The following is a 19241-nucleotide window of genomic DNA, read 5'->3' as shown; positions in this document are numbered from 1 at the left end:
GAAAAACTGTGTCAGAGGCCAAGGAAATCTATCAGGTTAAAAAGGGACCCAGAAGACAGAAAAAGGACGCTTTAGCAGAGTGAGAGAGGGTCAGAGTCCCTAATAGCTAAGGGACAGATTGAGGCTAGCTAGAGGAATCAGAATCAGAGCACTTCTAATTCCTAGTCCAGGCTAATTTATATAAGAGATGGATAGGGCTGCCCAGAGATGTAAGTTTGGGCGGGGTGTAAAGTAGATAAATAAATAAATAAATAAATAAATAAATAAATAAAATGAAAGCTTCCCAAATCTGGGTGGCCCAGTTTGGCAACTAATTTGCATCTTATTTATTTATTTGACAGGTTTGTATACTTTCCCCTCCTTCTCTGCCTTCCCATGTGATTGGATCCAGAGTAAAATCTGGGCAATCTGGGCAGCGCATTTGAAAATCCATGTAAATCCGGTGGGATTTAGTAGCCGGGTGGAGGAGCTAAAATTCAGGGGCTACCCTAAATTCCAGGGGACATGGCAAGGCTAGAAGAAAGAAGAACGCAAAGAGGGAAAAGGTGGGGAGAAGCAACCAGGGCTGAAGAGCAATCCCTGTCAGATAAGAGACAACTGAGGGGAAAGGAAGCAACCAGAGCTCTTGCACAGCTTATGCTACATACCCATGCATCCCAATTCTTTATCCCAAGGGAATAAAGAACACTCAGTGTGGGGAGAGAGCGAGCCCAGCCTGGTTTTGCACGCATGTGTGAATTGCTGGGATCACAGAGAGAGAGAGAACGGGTCTAGGCTATATACATTAAGCAGAGTCAAATAAAGCTATAGAATCAAACAAACTAGGAAGGATTGGGACCACCCGAACCTGGACCACCCGAACCTGTCCCGCCTATCTCATCCAGTATGCTTTTTGCTTCAGACCTACAACGCTTTTATGCAAATTTAATTGTTAAACTGTTCAATTAGCCAGTTTAAACTTATACCTGATTCGATCAGCTAAGATGTTTTTAATCAATGTGTCTGGTGAAACGGGCTCTAATCTATTTAACCTTATGCCACAATTAATCTGTTAGCCTTTTAAAGTGCCACACCTGGGTGGCCGCTTGCCCTTTTTGTGTGTGAAAAAGAAAATACAATTTTAAAAGGAACTCCTGGTTACCAGAGCATCCGTCAAGTCCGGATCATTGCCTCGCGGAACCGAAGTGGTGTGTGGGAACAGACTAGGACTGTCAGTATTCCCCTTTAATAGGGGAGAATGACAGACAGAAATCCAACAGGTAGAGAAGCTCATCAGTCACTGATGAGAATGAATGCAAGCCATGGGCAAAGTGAATTTCTGCCTTCCGTGAGACTGCTAAAAGCGCAGGTGGTGGTGCCCTTTTCAAGAAAGAAAAGAACAGAAAGTGGCAACCCTAGAAGAGACGCGACACACTGGAGGAGGGGCATCGTATTTTCGAAGAAGCCGGGGCCCCTCCCAAATGAGCCCACCCCCTTTCCAGCTAAGTTCTTTGGGGCATCTGGCCAGCCACGCGCTCCGGGTCCCACCCACGTGGATTGGTGCCAAGGGCAGGGCTGGGTGAACGTGGTACGTGGGGAGATGTGGATGAACTAAATTGGTAAAACAAGACAGAGAGGCAGACAGACGAGGAAACTCCCGGAGGAAACAGCAGAAAAAGCCGAGGTGGGAGACTGCCTGCACCCGGGGGCCCTCATCAGCCCTTCAAGGGATTTCAAGGTATTCAGAGGAGGGAGCGTGGTGCTGGAACTCCTGGGCTCATGAGGAGAAGGGAGAAAGGGCTACCTGGCGCTTTAGAGTTGCGCGCTGGGAGCCCTGATTTGGAGGGCTGCGGTGTCGTGAGATCTCATCTGAGGTGGGAGGGCTTGGCAGCCAGGCCTCTCAGAGGAGAAAAGCGGGTTGAGGGGGATGAAAGGGCGCTGAAATCCCGGCCGTTGAACCCTGAAAGGCTGTTCAAAAAGCCAAGTCTGTAACAGTAGAAAAAGACAGAAGCATCAAATTGGACGCCTTGGGCTTTTGCGGAGTGGAAAACAAAAAAAGCCAAAAAACCTAGCAGGAAACCACTCCCTCTATCAGATCGCCAGCCTCTCCCTCCCTCCGCTAGACCCCCCCCCCCGCATTCCCCTCCCGCTCAGCCCCCACCCCCAAACGAGAATGGAGGAGCCCTGAATGCCACCCACTGTGGAGAGAGATCTTTAACACTGCCAGTTCCCTTGAAACTGTTGCTCGTTCTATCGCTTGGCATTCTCGTTTAGGCCAGTGCGTCGTCTTTTTCTTCTTCGTTTCTAAGCCCTTTTTAAATGGAGAACCCCTCATTTCCCACCTAGCAGAGTGGCTGTGATCTGTTGCGAGATCAGGGGGTCCGCTCTCCGTAGCATCTCGGTTTCTTTAGCTGCTCCACCCCAGACCGAGGCTGCTTTGGGGAAAGTGCAAGCTGGAAACGGAATGGGGTGTGCATCTGCTCTCTATTTATCATAGCCCCCCCCCCGCCGCAGGTATATTTCAGCCCTTCACTTTTTCTTAATTTGCTCTGCTGTACAGCATCTGAATCAGTATGTTAAGGTTTTTCATATATGAGGCTTAAGTGAGTTAATAGAAGTCTAGAATGAAAACGTTTCAATGGCATTGGGTAAAATGCACATTCGGGTTCTATTCCATCACCTACCCCTAATTAGCAAGATTGGCACGTGGCAGAGGAAGAGCTGGAGACTGGAAGGCCAGTGAATGACTTTTAATCTGTGGAAATGATTCTAGCAGTACTTAGATTCATGCAGATTGCATTCCCAAAGATGTGTGTGTGGTTTTTGGGGTGTTTCTTTGTTTCTGGAACAAAAATTGCATTTGGTTACAATGTAGACAGTGCAATCCAATGCATATAGTAAATCCCATTACTGCAATTCTACACATACTTACTCTGGAGAGAGTAAGCCCCATTGGACTTAATTCTAGTTACTATATACAACCAGGCTGTGAAGTTTCAGTCCTTTGCACTTTTCCTGGGAATAAGCTTCACTGAACAAAGTTTACTTCTTGGTAAACATGTACAGGATTGCTACCATCCTATGTGAGCGTGCCAGTGTGAGCAATGGGAGCAAATCTCATTGAACTCAGCAGGATTTCATTGGGAGTAAACATGCTTAGGATTGCATTGTGCAGTCTTTTTCTGCTCTGCTCATAAGCTCTGATAATTTTGCACTGTAACATTGTGCTTGTTTCTTTATCACCATGCTGTTTTTAAGTATGTTGGAGAAAAATTAAGCTCTTGCAAGGAACTCTACTTTGGTCTAGCAGTTAAACTCTTGCACAGCTTATGCTACATACCCATGCATCCCAATTCTCTGCATAAGTGTGTGCTAGTGACCACCAGTAACATTGTCCAGAAACGTTAGTGACTTGGGGCGGTTTCACAAGTGAGGAGTGCCTTTTTTTAGTCTGGAATGCGTCACTTGCAAACGTTGCTCATGTGAGACAGAAAGCAGAAGACAACCATACATCTAGCCATACAACCACACATCCAAAAAAAACCCCACAAACATAAGTTCTAGTGCCTATAGTTTTCCTGTTCAGTTTATTAATGAAGGAAATGGAGGCGGGGCAAAACGTAAATCATAGAGGAAGCAGAATGGAGGGAAAACCAGCTGCAGGGTGGATGATAAAATACTAAAATAGCAGAGAAAGAGCAACCCTAATACCGATCCTCCTGTCTTTCAAAGTTGGCATATCTTCTGCCATCCTCTAGAGAAGGGCTAGGCAACCGTGGCTTTCCAGCTATTGTTGAACTACAACTCCCATCATCCTCAGCCACAATAAACTGTGGCTGGGGGTGAGGGGAGTTGTAGTTCAACAACAGCTGGAGGGCCAAAGTTGTCTAGCCCTGCTCTAGACCCATACACCCATCTTGTTGGTTCTCCTCCATAAAAGTAAAGTTGTGCCGTCGAGTCGGTGAAAGCGAAAATGTAAAGGTTGCCTTTCTTTCTCTGTATCCCATCTGCACAAGGAGTGGCTGTGAGTTGGTCAGAACAGCTGGAACCTGTTGCAAACCGAGTCTCCTGGGTGGTGTGGGGAAGACTTGCTCTCTCTGCATATTTATACTATAGTGAACTCAATCCTTGATTTCCTGGGAGATGAGCAGGGATTTAGTGAACTGATTCAGGAGGACCTGGGAGCCAGGCTTCTGAAAGGGGATGGTTTTTCAGAGAGCAGTGATGGATTAGATGCCAGAACTGATGGATTTTCCAGAATAAGATAATGGGCAGGACTAAGTCTGAGCCAGGATTCAACCCAGCAGCCGGTTTTCAGTCCCAGGGCTTGGCTCTGAAACACTGGGTTGCTTCACATGTCACGTTTCTCGAATCTATATATCTAAGGTTTCTTTTTCAAAGTATACAGACTTTAAAACGTAACCTGTAACTGCAACCATCATGTGTGCAAGCATGTTTATCATACACTCATTAGAGAGTCAAGAGTGGCTGCGATTCCTGTCAAGTGTATCTCTGGTGACAAACCTGGTTTTGCTGCTCTGTAATGTGCAAAATAATCCAGAGACGATATCTGAGCATATGTAACATCTATTTCCTTCACCACTTTGAGTCCACAATGCACCCCACACATTTGGGGTTAGGGGAAGGGGAGTTCATCTCTGGTAACTTCCCTCCCCTCGCCATGAAATTATCAGCTGGGAAGAGAGTCCAGTGGGAAACTGTAGGAGATTTTTCTTTTTTTAAATTGGGCCTAAGATTCCTGGATTGCAACATCCTTTTTGCTTCTTTGCCACTCTGCAGTCTTGCTTATATTGCCAGGATTCCCTCTTGGCGTCTGACGAGCTGTCTGAGGGGCCCTTCGATGGGACTGAGGGAGGCGGCAACACAGCCAGGCAGTTGCTTCTACCTCCACCCCTGGCGTGCCCAGTGCTCACATGACTCTGCAACATCTGGATCCTATTAGGCAAAGCCTAAAGCCACAGGAATGTGAGCTGAGTGGATGAGCCCAGATCCTGGCCTCTCCGGGGTGGGTGGGGAAAAATACGTAGGATCTGAGGAAGGATGGCCCTGAGGCCAATGCTGGACCTCCTGGGACAATTCGGAACCAACAAAATGAAGTATGGGAGAGAAAGTTTAAATCTGTCCTGTGGAATCAGGGTTCATGAGTCCTCTGTCAGGGACGCTGTGACTAGAAAATAGTGGAATAAAAAATAAAATAATAACAATAAACAAATAAACCTTATTTGTTAGCTGCCCCATAACAAATTGTTATCTGGGTGGCTCACAATACAACATTAAAAATACAGCATTAAAATGTCCAATAAGAACACATAAAACACATCAGATCACAGCATGTGCGTACATACACACACACCCCCCCTCTACAATGCAAAACAATTTAAAAACTTGTTGGAAGTCTAGGGATCAGGTCTCCTAGGTTGCCTGTAAGTGGAATCGTGAACTGTGGCCTGAAAAAATGAGGTGCTGTGATTCAGGATCTTGCGGAAGTGGGATCTACCAGTTAGACGGGCAGGGCTAGGGACAAGGCCTCCTCTGTTCTCTGGGATTAGTTGCTTAGAGTAGAGCAGAACTCTTGGGTGAAGAAGATAACAGGAGACTGGAGTGTGAATTGAAGACCCTGTGAGAAGTTAATTGCAATCTGGAGAGAGTAGCTGTAATCTGGCCCCAAGAATAACTAAAAAACGAAAAGGAAAATAAAAATGCCTCTGTAAGGTGTTTGTTTTAATGATGCCACCCCTTCTCTCCCCAGCATCCAGCTGCCAGGATGAGTTTCCTCCTCTTTGCAGTCACTGCCCTCCACGTCCTTATTCTGATCTTACTCTTTGTGGCTACGTTGGACAAGGTGAGAAATCCCAAAAGCTCTGGGTCACAGCCCAGTGGTTGTAAGTCTCTAGTTCACAAGTGGTCAGTTGATGCTGGGATTCCCAACTTTGGGTTCACAGATGTTATTGGACTACAACTCCTATAATCCCTTAGCCATTTTGGCTGAGGATGATGAGAGTTGTAGTCCAAAAATAGTTGAGGACAAAGATTAGGAGTCCCTGAGCTGGTGGCCCATGAACTGGATCAGGCCCCTGGAGCAGTTTTCTTTGAATAAATCAACTTTTAATCAAGTTATGGTAAAAGTTTTTGTATGTTTCAGGAAGTCTGTTTCCTATAAATTGTATTATATTATAAATTGTATGTCTTATGCATTTTCTGAAAAGGCCAAGGACTACCACCCACCTGTTTTGCTGAGGAGACTTTTCAGGAAGACCTTACTGCCAGGCAATGCCAACTTCATCACTCACTTGCCCATCAGTGAAGACCTTGGCTAGTTCAGGTTCTTGGTCTCTGCCTAGAGAAGTCCCTGAGCTTAAATAAATTGGCCATTCCTCCTAGATAACTGATTCTTAAGCAGCAAGCGGGTGTCTTAGTTCCAAGCCTTGGTCTGCTTCATACAGGCCCCTGTGAGAAAAATGTTAAAATTCAGCCATAATTTTATTTTTTGGAAGTTCTCATTGAGCAATCCCAGCCTTGGTGTATTCTTGTCTATCTCCCTCCTAACTTAAGAAAGCATTTTCTCTCTCCTTCAAATTGATAACTGTACCAGAGGCTGTGTCTGAGCTTGTGCTGGGGGCGGACTTTCAATTTATTTTGCATGGTGTCTGTGTGTACTTCTCTGACTTCATTAAGCCCTGACAAGTATTTCTTAGAGAGCTGACAGCTTGTTGAAAATGAAAATGGAACAGCGTGCTTATTAACATAAGTTATGGGCTGTTCTGTATGCCTGAAATTTGCTTCTGCTTTGCACAGACATCTTACAGTGTTTTAAAATCCATATAATACTTCAGACTTTACATCATACTTAGTTTTGCAACAGAAAGCAACAATTAAAAACAGATCCGTAAGTATATGAATTCCTCACACTTTAGGACCAAAGTATACATTACACTGATGATGTGCTTGACATTTATATCATTTCATTTTTTAAAATTTGTATCCCACTCTTCCTCTGAGGAGCTCAGAGTGGTGTACATGCTTATTTTTATCCTCACAACAACCCTGTGAGGTAGGTTAGGCTGAGAGATACATGACTGGCCCAGAGTCACCCAGTGAGTTTCATGGTTGAATGGGGATTCAAACTCTGGTCTTCCCGGTCCTAGTCCAACACTCTAACCACTACGCTGGCTCTAAATAGCAGCTGCGGGTGGGGTGAATCTGTATCAGGCACACAGGATGCAGGGAGGGGGTGTTAATCCTTTTCCCTGCCACAGTCCCAGTCTGAATCTTGCCTTATCCTCACCTGTCTGGGCCAAGTACATTTATTAAAATGTAATGTGTAGTTTGATTCTCTGTATCAAAGGATGGTACAACACAACACAAACTTCCCACCCTGCAAATCTGATTCATAATGCTCATGTTGATGGAAACTCTAAGGGAGAGTTGAGGGGCTCTTCTCCCACCTGCTGATGCTCCCCTGCAACCCCCCTCCCCTATTTTTCTCTGTCCTCGCCAGCTTCAAGATGGGACATGAACCCCACACTAGGAAGAAAGACACTCCTCGCTCCCACTCACATATCTCATCTGCTCCTCTACATTAATGTTAACTAGGAAACATGTAAGCATAATATGTAGTTATACCCTGAGGGCCAGTTCATAAATTATATTTTTGTAGGTGCAGCATAGTAGCTAAGAGACTGAGCAGAAAATCAGAACAGCTCCTCACCTCTGTGGTTAAACTCACCAGGTGACTTTAAGCAAGCTGCTCTCCCTCAGACAGTCTCAACAGCCCACCCCACCTACAATATGGGGATAGCAATATTCAGTAAACAAGGGCAATACTACTAGCCACCTGCGTGATATTCAGGCACAGCTAATTAACTGTGCTCGGTCCTCACAAATACAACCCAGTCTCCAGGTTCCCCCACCCTGCCCTTGGCTTAGGAGGAACCGTATGTTTAAGAGCCTGCTGGGAGCTTTGTAGAACCCTGTTAATAAACCAACACATAGGGACATAGGAAGCTGCCATATACTGAGTCAGACCATAGGTCCATCTTGCACAGTATTGTCTACTCTACACAGACTGGCAGCGGCTTCTCCAAGGTTGCAGACTGGAGTCTCTCTCAGCCCTATCTTGGAGATGCCAGGGAGGAACTTGGAATCTAGATGCTCTTCCATGCAGTGCTCTCACATCAAGTCTCTCATTCATATGCAACCAGGGCAGACCCTGCTTAGCTAAGGGGACAAGTCATGCTTGCTACCACAAGACCAGCTCTCTTCTCTCCACGTTTGTGGAGCCTGAATGCAGTAGGCAGGGCTAGCGCTTCCATGAGCCCCAATGAGACAGTCGCTTCAGGCGTCTCCAGAGTGGAGATGGCAGGAGTGCCCACACCTCCAACTCGGCGGCTGCCTCACCAGCTTGACAGCACTGCTCAGGCTCTTCATCGCCTTCATTTGCTAAGGAGAAGGGTCAGCAGGGCTGGTGTACACGGGTGGCGGGAGAAGGAGAAAGGTCAGGGTTTGGATTGGTGGCAAGAACTGACCTTGTGCCTCAGGACGGAAAGTGCCAAGGCGAAGTGAAAGATTGGTGGGCCTGATCAAGCGGGAGAAATTGCTGCTGTGAAGGTGGGGAGGCTTCCAGGTTCACTGCCTCAGATTGGCTGGACTTGGACAGAGAGCCTGACAGAAGTCAAGGTTCAGCAGACAACATAAAACCCATATGAATGGTGCTACTGTAACTAAAGTCATATGTAGACATTATAGTCCTGCCCATACATTATGTTCAATACTCACACATCAAGCATACTGATTTGTACACAGGGACAGTTATTCACACAGGAGTACACTTCCTATCTGTATCAGCGTGGTGTAGTGGTTAGAGGACCGGGGAGACCCGAGTTCAAATCCCCATTCAGCCATAATACTAGCTGAGTGACTCTGGGCCAGTCACTTCTCTCTCAGCCTAACCTGCTTCACAGGGTTGTTGTGAAAGAGAAACTCAAGTGTATAGTACACCACTCTGGGCTCCTTGGAGGAAGAGCGGGATATAAATGTAAATAAATAAATAAATATCATGCATTTTAGGAGCCTGTATTCAGTTTTGCTTTTAAAATGAACTCAGGTACAGTCATTCATGTATGAGCGTCTGTACATCTGTACACCATAATGTCTGGCTTATGTTGTGCCTGTATTCAGATACCTGTACATGTTTGGTGTAAATGACTATCCCTGTGCTCATTTTAAAAGTAAATCTGGTACAGGTCTCCCAAATGCATGGTAGAAAGTGTACTTTTGTCCCTGCATTCAAACATACAAGAAATATGTGAACAACTGTACCTGTGTACAAAGTACACAGATTGTATGAGTATTGAAAATACTGTGTGAATAGGGCTATAGTGGCTAAGAGTGGCTTCTATGAATCAAGAAACCCTGGTTTGAGTCTCACTTCTGTGATTAAACTCAACAGGAGCATTTGCAGACAGCAGGATTCACCATGGGTTTACTGGGAAGCTTTACTGTGAGTTTGAATTTGCCCCCCCCCAAAAAACAACATTAAAAGAGTTTAATCCCAAACATAGATCAGGCTATGCTTTAATGTGCAATGAAAAACCCGAGGAGAAGCAAGCTAAAAGCCCCATCTGGAAATGCTCCAGGTGGCTCTAAGCAAGCCACTCTCTCTCAGCCTTGCATGTTCCGCCCTCCTTACAATATGGGCTGTACTTATCTTACAGGATTGTTGTAGGATTATAACAAGAGAGACTCTTGAGCAGTGTGCTGGAGGAAATGAAAAGAACAAAGCATGTGCAGTAGAAGGGCGGGAAATAAATGAATAAAGCATGTGCAGTACTATGAATGTTCCAAACAGCTCTATATAAATGCTAAAGAGTTTCCCCTTCTCTGGATGTTTTTAAGAAGGACATAAAAACATACCTGTTTAGTCAGGCTTTTTAATTAATAGTTTTAAAGCTCCAGTTTTAGAGTTTTTATTGTATTTTAAATTTTTGTAATTGATTTTATATTGTGAACCACCCAGGAACCTTTTTGTATGGGGCGGTATATAAATGTACTAAATAAATAAATATGAATAGGTACACACCTGAAAATGCACTGTGTGAATGAGACAAACGCATTTTGATGACATTTGTCTCACACAGCGGGGAGGCAGAATTAGCTGTAGTTCCCTGCCAAGTGTTTGGTCACAGACCCAGATTTGCGGCCATTTTAACAACAACAACAATTTATATACTGCTTTTCAACAAAAGTTTCCAAAGCGGTTTACACAGAGAAATAATAAATAAATAAGATAAGATGAATCTCTGTCCCCAAAGGGCTCACAATCTAAAAAGAAACATAAGACAGACACCAGCAACAGTCACTGGAAGTACTGTGCTGGGGTTGGAGAGGGCCAGTTACTCTCCCCCTGCTAAATAAAGAGGAGATTCTCACGATCGGCAAAAAGTGGGCTAAGGGAGCCTAGCCCACTTTTTGCCTGTGGTGTGCTGCAATGGGAGCGGTGCGGCTCCTGGCAGCAAACCTCCTAAAGTACCCCTCCCCTTAGCTGAGGCGAACGGAGCAAGCGCTCCGTTAACCTCGTCTTTGTGTTCATGCGTTGCCGTGGCAACACACAAGGAGACCCCCACCCAGAGGCTGAAACAAGCCTCCCCGCCCCGGGGGTCCCTCCAGGATGCCCTGCGGACTCACCTATCCCCACCGCCCCCGCTGGCTCCATGACGGAGCCAGCAGTCGTCTGCCTAGGGCTCCATGGGCGATCGTCTGCGGGGAGAGTGGGCTAAGTCCGCTCTCCCCGCTGACCTCATTTTGGCGAGTCTCATGGATCGTGAGACTCGCCTCACTGAGAATCACCACGTTTAAAAAGTTCCTCTTTGCCCAGTTAGCAGGGTTAAGTGTAGAAAGACCCTGAAGAAAGCAACATTAGCAGGCCATGGTGTCCACTGTGGGCACCATGGTTAGCAGTGGGCACCATGGTTAGCAGTCCTAGCACTCAGACAGGAACTCCCCACCATTTTAAGCCACTAGACCAGTCTTCTAAGTAAGTTACTAGCTGATATATACCTATGTTTGCCATATGTGGTCCAAGAAGCGGGTGGGGGTGCGGAGAATAATAAACTTTAGTAAAATCTGCTTTGATACTGAAATACAGTTCTTACTTGACTCTGCTCAGCTGAACCAGCCAGAGAACTCTGTCTGTAATCCCTGCTTTAGAATCTCTTTACCTCTCTTTCAGTCGTGGTGGGTTCTGCCGGATAAGGAAACTGTTAACATCTGGTATGACTGCATATACCACAATGAGAGTCAGGCCTGGACATGCAGCTCAGTTTCAGAAAGTGGTGAGTACCCAAGACATGGCTGCATAATTTGTGGAAAGGATCCCTCTATTGACAGCTAAATCCCACCCGCCAGAAGAAGCTGCATCCACACTATCTCCTGACTCTCCTTTTTTCCTTCCTCCCCGCACAGAGTGGCTCCATGCCGTCCAGGCCTTCATGGTTTTAAGTCTTCTCTTCTCCAGTTTTGCCTTCATCATCTTCATGTGCCAACTCTACACCATGAAGCGGGGAAGCCTGTTTTACGCCACCGGAATCTTCCAGATACTCACTGGTAAGGACTTCTTGTGGGGATTAGGGTCCAGCTTGTTATTTATATCCTGCTTTTCAACAACAAACAGTTCTCAAAGAAGTTTACACCGAGGAGGAGGAGGAGGAGGTTCTCTATCCCTCACAGATTAAAAGACACCAGTAACAGCCACTGCAGAGATGCTATGCTGGGACTGAACAGGGATAGCTGTTCTCCCCTTGCTAAATATAGTTGAAGAGCCCCACCACTTTTAAAAAGTGCCTCCTTGCCCAGTTAAAGGCAAAGTGTGCCGTTGAGTTGGTGTCGACTCCTGGCGACCACAGAGGCCTGTGGTTGTCTTTGTAGAATACAGGAGGGGTTGACCATTGCCTCCTCCTGCACAATGTGAGATGATACCTTTCAGCATCTGTTGCCCGATATAGGTGTCTGGGAAGTTATTTCCCGCTGCACTATTAGGTGGCTTCTTGCCCAGTTAGGAGGGGTTTAATTTACCTCAGGCTAAATCTAACAGCTCACAGGTGGAGAGGGAGTGTATTGGAACGTGGAGGGAGAAGGTTGGGGGACTGCTTATTAATTATTATTATTATCATTATTTAATGTCTATGCTGTTTTTCAAAAATAGAGTCAAAGCAGTATATAGTATAAAGGTTAAAATATAGTCAACCAAATTAAACAGAGGAGCTATTCACTCAATTGTAGAAAATCGGGCTAGCCTCCGCTAGCCCGATTTTCTACAATCATGAGAACCACCAGGCTCGGCTGCAAGCCCTGTGGTTCTTGAGCGGGTAACCCTCTCAAGTAGTCCGCTCCTTAAACCAGGTTTGCGGAGCGAGCGTTCTGCAAACCCAGTTTTTTTTTTATCGTGAGTAGCCGCGGCGCAACTCCATGGTAGGGTTACTCATGAGTAGACCCCCGGCAGGAGGTTGAAAAGCAGCTTCCCGGCTTGGGGGTCTCGCCAGTATGCCCTGCGCACTCGCACAGGGCATACTGGAGCTTCCAGGGTCCACACGGCCCCTGAACTCCCCAGCCCCCGCCGGCTCCATCACGGAGCCGGCAATCATGTGGGTGGACGATCCGGCCGCCCAGGGCTCCTGCTCTGCTCGTGTGCGGGGAGAGCGGGATTAGCCCACTCTCCCTGCTCAGCTTCCCAAACCGGGTCTCACTGATCGTGAGACCCGGCTCAGAAAATCACAATAAGAAATGTATAAACAGCTGCAGCAAAGTAGGTGGATGAACAGTAAAAGCCCTTAAAGGGTGTGTGTGCGGAGTGGGGTGGGGAGTCTTGACCTGCCTATGAAAAGGTTGCAGGGGAGGCCATATATACCTTCTGCAGGAGAGCATTCCATTGGGTGGGGGCTGCAACTGAAAAGGCCCTGCTTCTCATGAAGGCCAACTTGAATGGCCTCCATATAGCATGGAATCCAAAGCAAGGCCTTACTTGCTTGCAAATCTTATTTGGTGTGGCGCTTCATATGGGAAGGGAAATTTCCTCAAGTCAAGATCCAGGACATTTAGGGCTATAAAGACCAGAACCTGCTGCTTGGAATGGACCTGAAAATTAACTAGAATCCTGTGCAGCTATTACAAAATAGGTGATATATATGTCTTTGATAGGTGCTGTAGGATTGTGCATCTTAAGCCCGTCAACAGCTATGGCAGTATTTTGCACTAGTTGAAGTTTCCGAGCCATTTTCGAAAGCAGCCACATGTAGAGTGTATTGCAGTCATCTAAACAGGACGTTTGCAAAGCATGAATAGTTTGTTTTAGACCCCGCTTTTCTGAATTACAGTTCAAAAAACATGACAATCTTAATAAAAATCAGCGTCCTAAAAACACAAGAGATTAAAGAGAAATAAATCTATCTATAGTTAAATGACCATAACACCTTTCATAAATTTTATTGCAAGGCAGCTCACAGAATTAAAAATCCAACAATAAAATCCATAAAAATCAAAACAATCAACAATACATAGTAGCAAAAAACAGAGAAACCAGGTCAACAGCCTGGATAAATGAGGAAGTGTTACTTGCTTCTTAAAGACAGCAAGAGAAGCCAAGGAGTGGATATCCACTGGGAGAGCATTCCAAAGCCTGGGGGCAATAACCAAGAAGGCTCTGTCTCACGTGCATAGAAATCAGTCCTCTCTCAAGGTTAGCAAATGGAGCAGAGCCCCCTCTGATAATCTTGTCGGGTGTGAGTGTGTGTGTGAGAGAGAGACCCATTCAGGTATCCAGGACCCAAGCCATCAATATTTTAGCAAAGCCATTTTAAAAGATCTAAAGAGCTCACCTAAAAATAGGTTAGCCAGCGTGGTGTAGTAGTTAGAGTGCTGGACTAGGACCAGACTAGGATGTCACTTCTCTCTCAGCCTAACCTACTTCACAGGGTTGTTGTGAGGAGAAACTCAAGTATGTAGTACACTTTTCTGGGCTCCTTGGGGGAAGAGTGGGATATAAAATGTAAAATTATATATAGATATAGCCTGCATTGCCCTTTTGAAGGTGGGCAGTGAGAAAACCAAGCGTACCTCTCTTGGTAAGCCATTCCAAAAGTTTGGTCCCACAGCCAAGATGCCCCTATTCCTTGAGTACACTCACCACACCTCTGAGAAAAATCTCCACACAGGAGCAAAGGTCATAGGCAAGGGTGTCTGGAAGGAGGTGTTTCATGAGATACCCTAGTCTCAAGTGGTTTGGGATTTTAGAGGCCAAAACCAGTCCCTTGAACCGAATCTGGAAACAAATTAGTAGACAAGGAAGCTGGTGTATAAAATATAATCACACAAAACCCTGGCAGCTGAGTTTGAGTTTGGTATCCAATACAGTGGCATGGTGGTGAGGAGGGGGTAGGAGCTGGCCTTGTGAGGTGGTGGTAGTAGTCGTATGAGCACTGGTGTAAGAAGTTTGAAGTGGCCTGTGTTCGGGCCCCCTCCCCCTCGATTGGCACTCTGCCACCAATTTTTTCTTGACAGATTGGGGGGGGCACTGTCACCGCTGCTGCCCTGCCAAACCCCCACTCACCAGACCACCCCTCCTCCCCCTGCCGCCGGTGGGAAGCAGCAGCAGCAGAGGGGCATTAGTAGCAACAGGAAGACCGGTGGGTGGGTGAGGGGCCCTCAGCAGCCTCTCCTCTGGGGGGCAGTTGGTGTTCTTCAGGCACATCTGCCTAATTACCAGGGCAGGGTCAGCCCTGGTTTGCATTTGAATGTGAGACTACCTGCGAGAGATTCCCCTCGGGATGGGGCCGCTCTGGGAAGAGCATCTGCGTGCGGATGCAGAAGGTTCCTAGTTCCCTCCCTGGCCTCCCCAAGATGGGGCTGAGAGAGACTCCTGCCTACAACCTTGGAGAAGTCGCTGCCAGTCTGTGTCCAGTGATTCTCAAACTTGGATCCTCAGGTGTTATTGGACTTCAACTCCCATAATCCCCAACCAAAGGCCACTGAGGCTGGGGATTATGGGAGTTGAAGTCCAATAACACCTGAGGACCCAAGTTTGAGAATCCCTGGTGTAGACAGTTCTGAGCTAGATGGACCCAGGGTCCAATTCGGTATAAGGCAGCTTCCTACGTTCCTATATAACCCTGTGGGGAGGAGCTCTTTTTCAAAACAAACCCTTACAAGTTTTGGAAGTGGTACAGAGAGCTGGGAAGGTTACGAGCAATCTGCTTGACCTCTCCATGTGCTTCTTGCCGCCTTGTTGTTTCCATTGATCTGTTGCCTAAGGCAACTGCCTCACCACGCCTCATGAAAGGACCACCCCTAGGAATGCAGGAGCTGTAAAGATCTAGCCCTAAATGGCCTGGATCTTGTAGTATTTACACAAAATAATTTCAGGCAGACCCAGAGCTGTTAACAAAGTCTTTTCATTGAGCAACAACCTAAGTAAAGATAGCAGAAACAACAGCTTAGCAGATTCAACATACTTCAGTGGAGTGAAATCTAACCATAGAGTCACTAAAGGATTCAAACATAGCTATCAGGAACAGCCATACAAATATACCCTTTGCCCCAACAACACCAATTTAACTAGTATAGTCCTGCTTTTTGAGTTGTTCTACTGAGTAAATCTATACCTGGGAGATGTTAGAGATCATCCTATCTTTATGGTGTAGGAGATGGTGGAATATATGTTGTTGATCTGTGTAGATGGTGCCGGTGTGGGTGGTGCCAGTGTGTGGGTGACCTTTGAGTTGTGACTCAGAATCCTTTGTAATGTTGCAAAGGGTCATGGGATGCCCCCCCCCCTCAAGTTGCAGGCCAGAGCCGCTTCAGGGGGCAAGATGGAGCCAGGGACCCAATGCTAACTTCCTGTCTGGATCTCTTCCCAGCTATCTCCGTGTTCACAGCTGCCATTATCTACACCACCCATGTGGAAGATTTCCAGTATGGGCGACCGAAAGGTGGCTCCTTTGGCTACTGTTTTGTGTTGGCGTGGCTCTCTTTTCCCTTGGCTCTTGTCAGCGGGATCATTTACATCCACCTTCGAAAAAAGGAGTGACTGTCAACCAGGGGATCTCTCCCTTTGCCTTGGAAGGGGGCCTCTTTTCCTCTGAATTTAGCTCTGTATTAACTCTTTGCTGTTTTTTAAGGCAGTCATGATACAAAATCATACGCAATGCGTGGCTGGATCCATGGGGCTATCGCACTGCAGATGCATCACCTCTTGTTTGCATGTTATCATGTACTTCTCATGATACGGCAAATTAAAGGTGTATAATCTTGCTCTGAGCATTTCTTTGGTCTCGAAGATGTTATGCTCTAAGCATGTGTGGTTTTTGCTGGCAGAATGATGTGTCATGATAACATGGTATATGCTCATTCAGGGAGTTATGGTCCCCGTCCCCCTCCCTTTAAAAAAAAAAAAATATTTCCAGCATTTAAAAAAAAATTGCTGTATGGCCAACAATGTTTTCCCTCCGATAACAATTTTTTTCTTTTAAGGTTTCCACTTTTTTCTTAACTGTTTGTTTGTTTTTTAAAGAATCAAATTGATAGAACCATTTTGGAAATTTATTTGGTAAACTGAAAAACAAAACTCAAAGCTGCAAACATTTCCAACACTCTTTTAGAAAATCCTCATTTCAAAATGGAGGATTGAGCAAGGAATATTTATTTTTTAAACATTTATATACTGTAACATGTTTGCCTATCTGAACATTGTTACTTTTCTGCATTGCAGATTGGAAGCTTTAAAATATCAAGTGGGGAAAATCTTTATACATTTCAATTTAAAACCGTGAAACTTTTTAGATTTTAAAGAAAGTAGGCAGAAATGAGAATATTAGCAAGTTCAAAATTATTTGGTTTACTCTAAAAACCTATCTGTAAGCTTAAGATAAACAGCAATCTATTATTGGCTAAGAGCCTGGCCCACGTTTCTCATAGCACACTCTGATCATGTTTTCGCAGATGTAAGTCCCACTATGTTCAGTGGGGCTTACTCCTGGGTAGCTTCATACAATTTCAGTCTCTGAATCTTCAGAAGGCTCTGCTAACAGCCAGGGCATTGTACTGTAGAATAAACCCAAGGGTGTGATGCATTTTGTCACTGCCATTACCCACAAAAGTTGAGTTTCATCTCCACATTAAAAATGTGACATTACAAGCTGTTTTGGGGTGAGGGGGAGGAGAAGCCTAAGTGTTCACCTAAGATGTCTCAAGTGGCAACCTAAAAATGTTAAGTGTGAATGTGACAAACTCATGTTTACAAATACAGCACATATGTCATACAGGACAGACCTAGGTTTACTTCTGGGTAGTGTGTGAAATGGCCCTGAAATGTTTAGTCTGTAAATATGCTGTCAGTTGTTTTAAATCAGTGTTCTTCATTGCAAGGCCCAAGAGCCAGCGGCAGCTCTCATCAACTGTAAGTGCAGCTCCCTGACTAATTGTTAATTAAGCCCGTGTGTAAAAACTTCAGCCAAAGCTGATTACTCTTGAGTCTACGCACTCACCCTGGCTCCACACCAAGGCCACTATTCCCACTGCACTGTGCTGTATTTTACACCAGTGGGGTTCCTTTAAGGGAAACAGCTCTCTCAAGTCCCAGCACCATCTTGGAAGGTGCTTCTGGAGCGCTGGGAAGTGTAGTCCTTCTTAACACTCTCTCCATAGAGCTCTATGGGGAAAGTGCTGGGACTACACTTCCCAGTGTAACCTGTATGTGTCTTTCAAGATGGTGCTGGGGCTTGAGGAGACTCCATTACCTTTAAAGCGCCTCCACCCCATGGTGCTAGAAAAAGTGCGCCAATGCACAGAGGTCAGTGTGGTGGGAAATAGTTCCAGGCCTTTTGCGGGGGGGAGTGGTCCCCACTTGAAAAACAGTGCAGACCACTGCTTTAAATCAAATAACTTGGATGTGTGGCCACCATCACTAACCTACTTCCTGCTGGACAGCCAGCAACCAACCATTTAAGAGCAATAGCTTCCCTGCTCCAAGTAAATTTAGGCTGCGATCCTATGCACATTTACCTGAAAGAAAGCTCCACTGAACACAGTGGGACTTAGTTCTGAATAAGCATGCATAGAATTGCACTGTGATGAGTTAGTGGAGAGAGACTCTGGATTTCCAAAAAGACAGCATAGGGTGGGAAGTTGAAAGTAAATACTAATCTAATCTGCCTGCTTCTAAAGCTCAGGCAGGGGGGTGCATCCCACCAGCCTTCCTCCTTATAATTAACCAGTGTAGAAGTGCAACTTACATGGAAAGATTGTGCTTCCCCAATAGCCTTCAGGGCAGTTTGCTTGCAAGTCTCAAAAAACAGGTTTCTTCCAGATTTCTGTAACAGTATTATATACTCCCCGCAACATCCCCTTTCACCTTCTGACCTAGCCAGTTGTATTTTATATGCATTTGAAGGATGAAAAATAATAAACTAATTCATCAGAGTCGTGTCTTTTTTCATACTTGGGATTGTAGTGTCTTGTGCTTACCATTCCCTGAACAATCACGTTCGAGGCTGTCTTTTCAGGACAAGTTTCCTTTGAAGAAGATGACACTGACCACATGGGCATCTTTTTATAATCTTATGTACAAATGTGGAGGTAAGTGGCTATGGGTGCAGAAGCAAGCATACAGCACCCTGAATTTTTTAAAAAAGTGTTTCTCTGAGTATAAACCTTTTTAGCAACTCATCAGCCAGTTCTAACCAGTTGTTAATCAGGTCCTCTGTTTCAATCCCCTGCATTCAGTCTGGGTAAATTAGTTGTAACTTCCTCCCACTGCTAGCTATGTACTTCTGTTTAGATAAGGTGCCACTTAATGCTCATTAAGGGCACTAATTTACCATCTGCTGATATGTAGAGGGGCATGTGAATTAACAAGTATTCAATCTCATTGGCAATTCTGTTTAACTATCTAGCTGCCACTGAGGAGGCCTCATTATTGTCTTTTGCAAGGGTATAAGTAATTGTAAAGGTGATAGAGCACAGTTGGAAGAGGGCTACTGGGGAGACAGGCCGTGTCCAATATGCTGCATGGAGCCATATTAATTTGGAATGACCAGATTAATCTCAGCCTATTTAAAGGACTGCATCTAGTCCTCAAGGCATTTATGGTTTGAAAAAGCACAGGCTTTCAGGGGCGGGCTTGTAATCTGTTCTGGATTTTACCATCTCCCATTTCTCATAGCATTTTGAGGTGGAAGCAAGCCAGGATGGTGATT

The 19241-nt window shown here is 45.5% G+C and overlaps 1 protein-coding gene and 1 long non-coding RNA gene across 3 annotated transcripts; one reads left to right on the top strand and one right to left on the bottom strand.

Annotated features, from left to right (window-relative positions):
- Window positions 1–1437: 1437 nt before the first annotated feature.
- Window positions 1438–18465, top strand: EMP3 (epithelial membrane protein 3). 2 transcript variants are annotated; one of them, XM_053265451.1, is made up of 5 exons: window positions 1438–1663; window positions 5750–5842; window positions 11228–11330; window positions 11461–11601; window positions 15906–18465. In XM_053265451.1, exons 2-5 carry the CDS (start codon window positions 5765–5767, stop codon window positions 16073–16075), a joined length of 492 nt encoding a protein of 163 aa, XP_053121426.1. In that variant the 5' UTR covers window positions 1438–1663; window positions 5750–5764; the 3' UTR covers window positions 16076–18465. The 2 variants fall into 2 exon arrangements, with proteins under 2 accessions (XP_053121426.1, XP_053121425.1); XM_053265450.1 differs by having other exon boundaries at window positions 1447–1717.
- LOC128331706 (uncharacterized) lies at window positions 3544–15756 on the bottom strand. Its single transcript, XR_008310406.1, has 3 exons — window positions 15651–15756; window positions 6226–6447; window positions 3544–5167 (listed from the first exon to the last, which is right to left on the bottom strand). It is a non-coding gene; the product is annotated as an uncharacterized LOC128331706 (long non-coding RNA).
- Window positions 18466–19241: the final 776 nt, after the last annotated feature.

Source organism: Hemicordylus capensis, chromosome 6 (genome assembly GCF_027244095.1).
Source record: "Hemicordylus capensis ecotype Gifberg chromosome 6, rHemCap1.1.pri, whole genome shotgun sequence".
NCBI classification, from domain to species: Eukaryota; Metazoa; Chordata; class Lepidosauria; order Squamata; family Cordylidae; genus Hemicordylus; species Hemicordylus capensis.
Note: the sequence above shows the minus strand (reverse complement) of the source record. Positions and strands in the feature narration are given on the sequence as shown.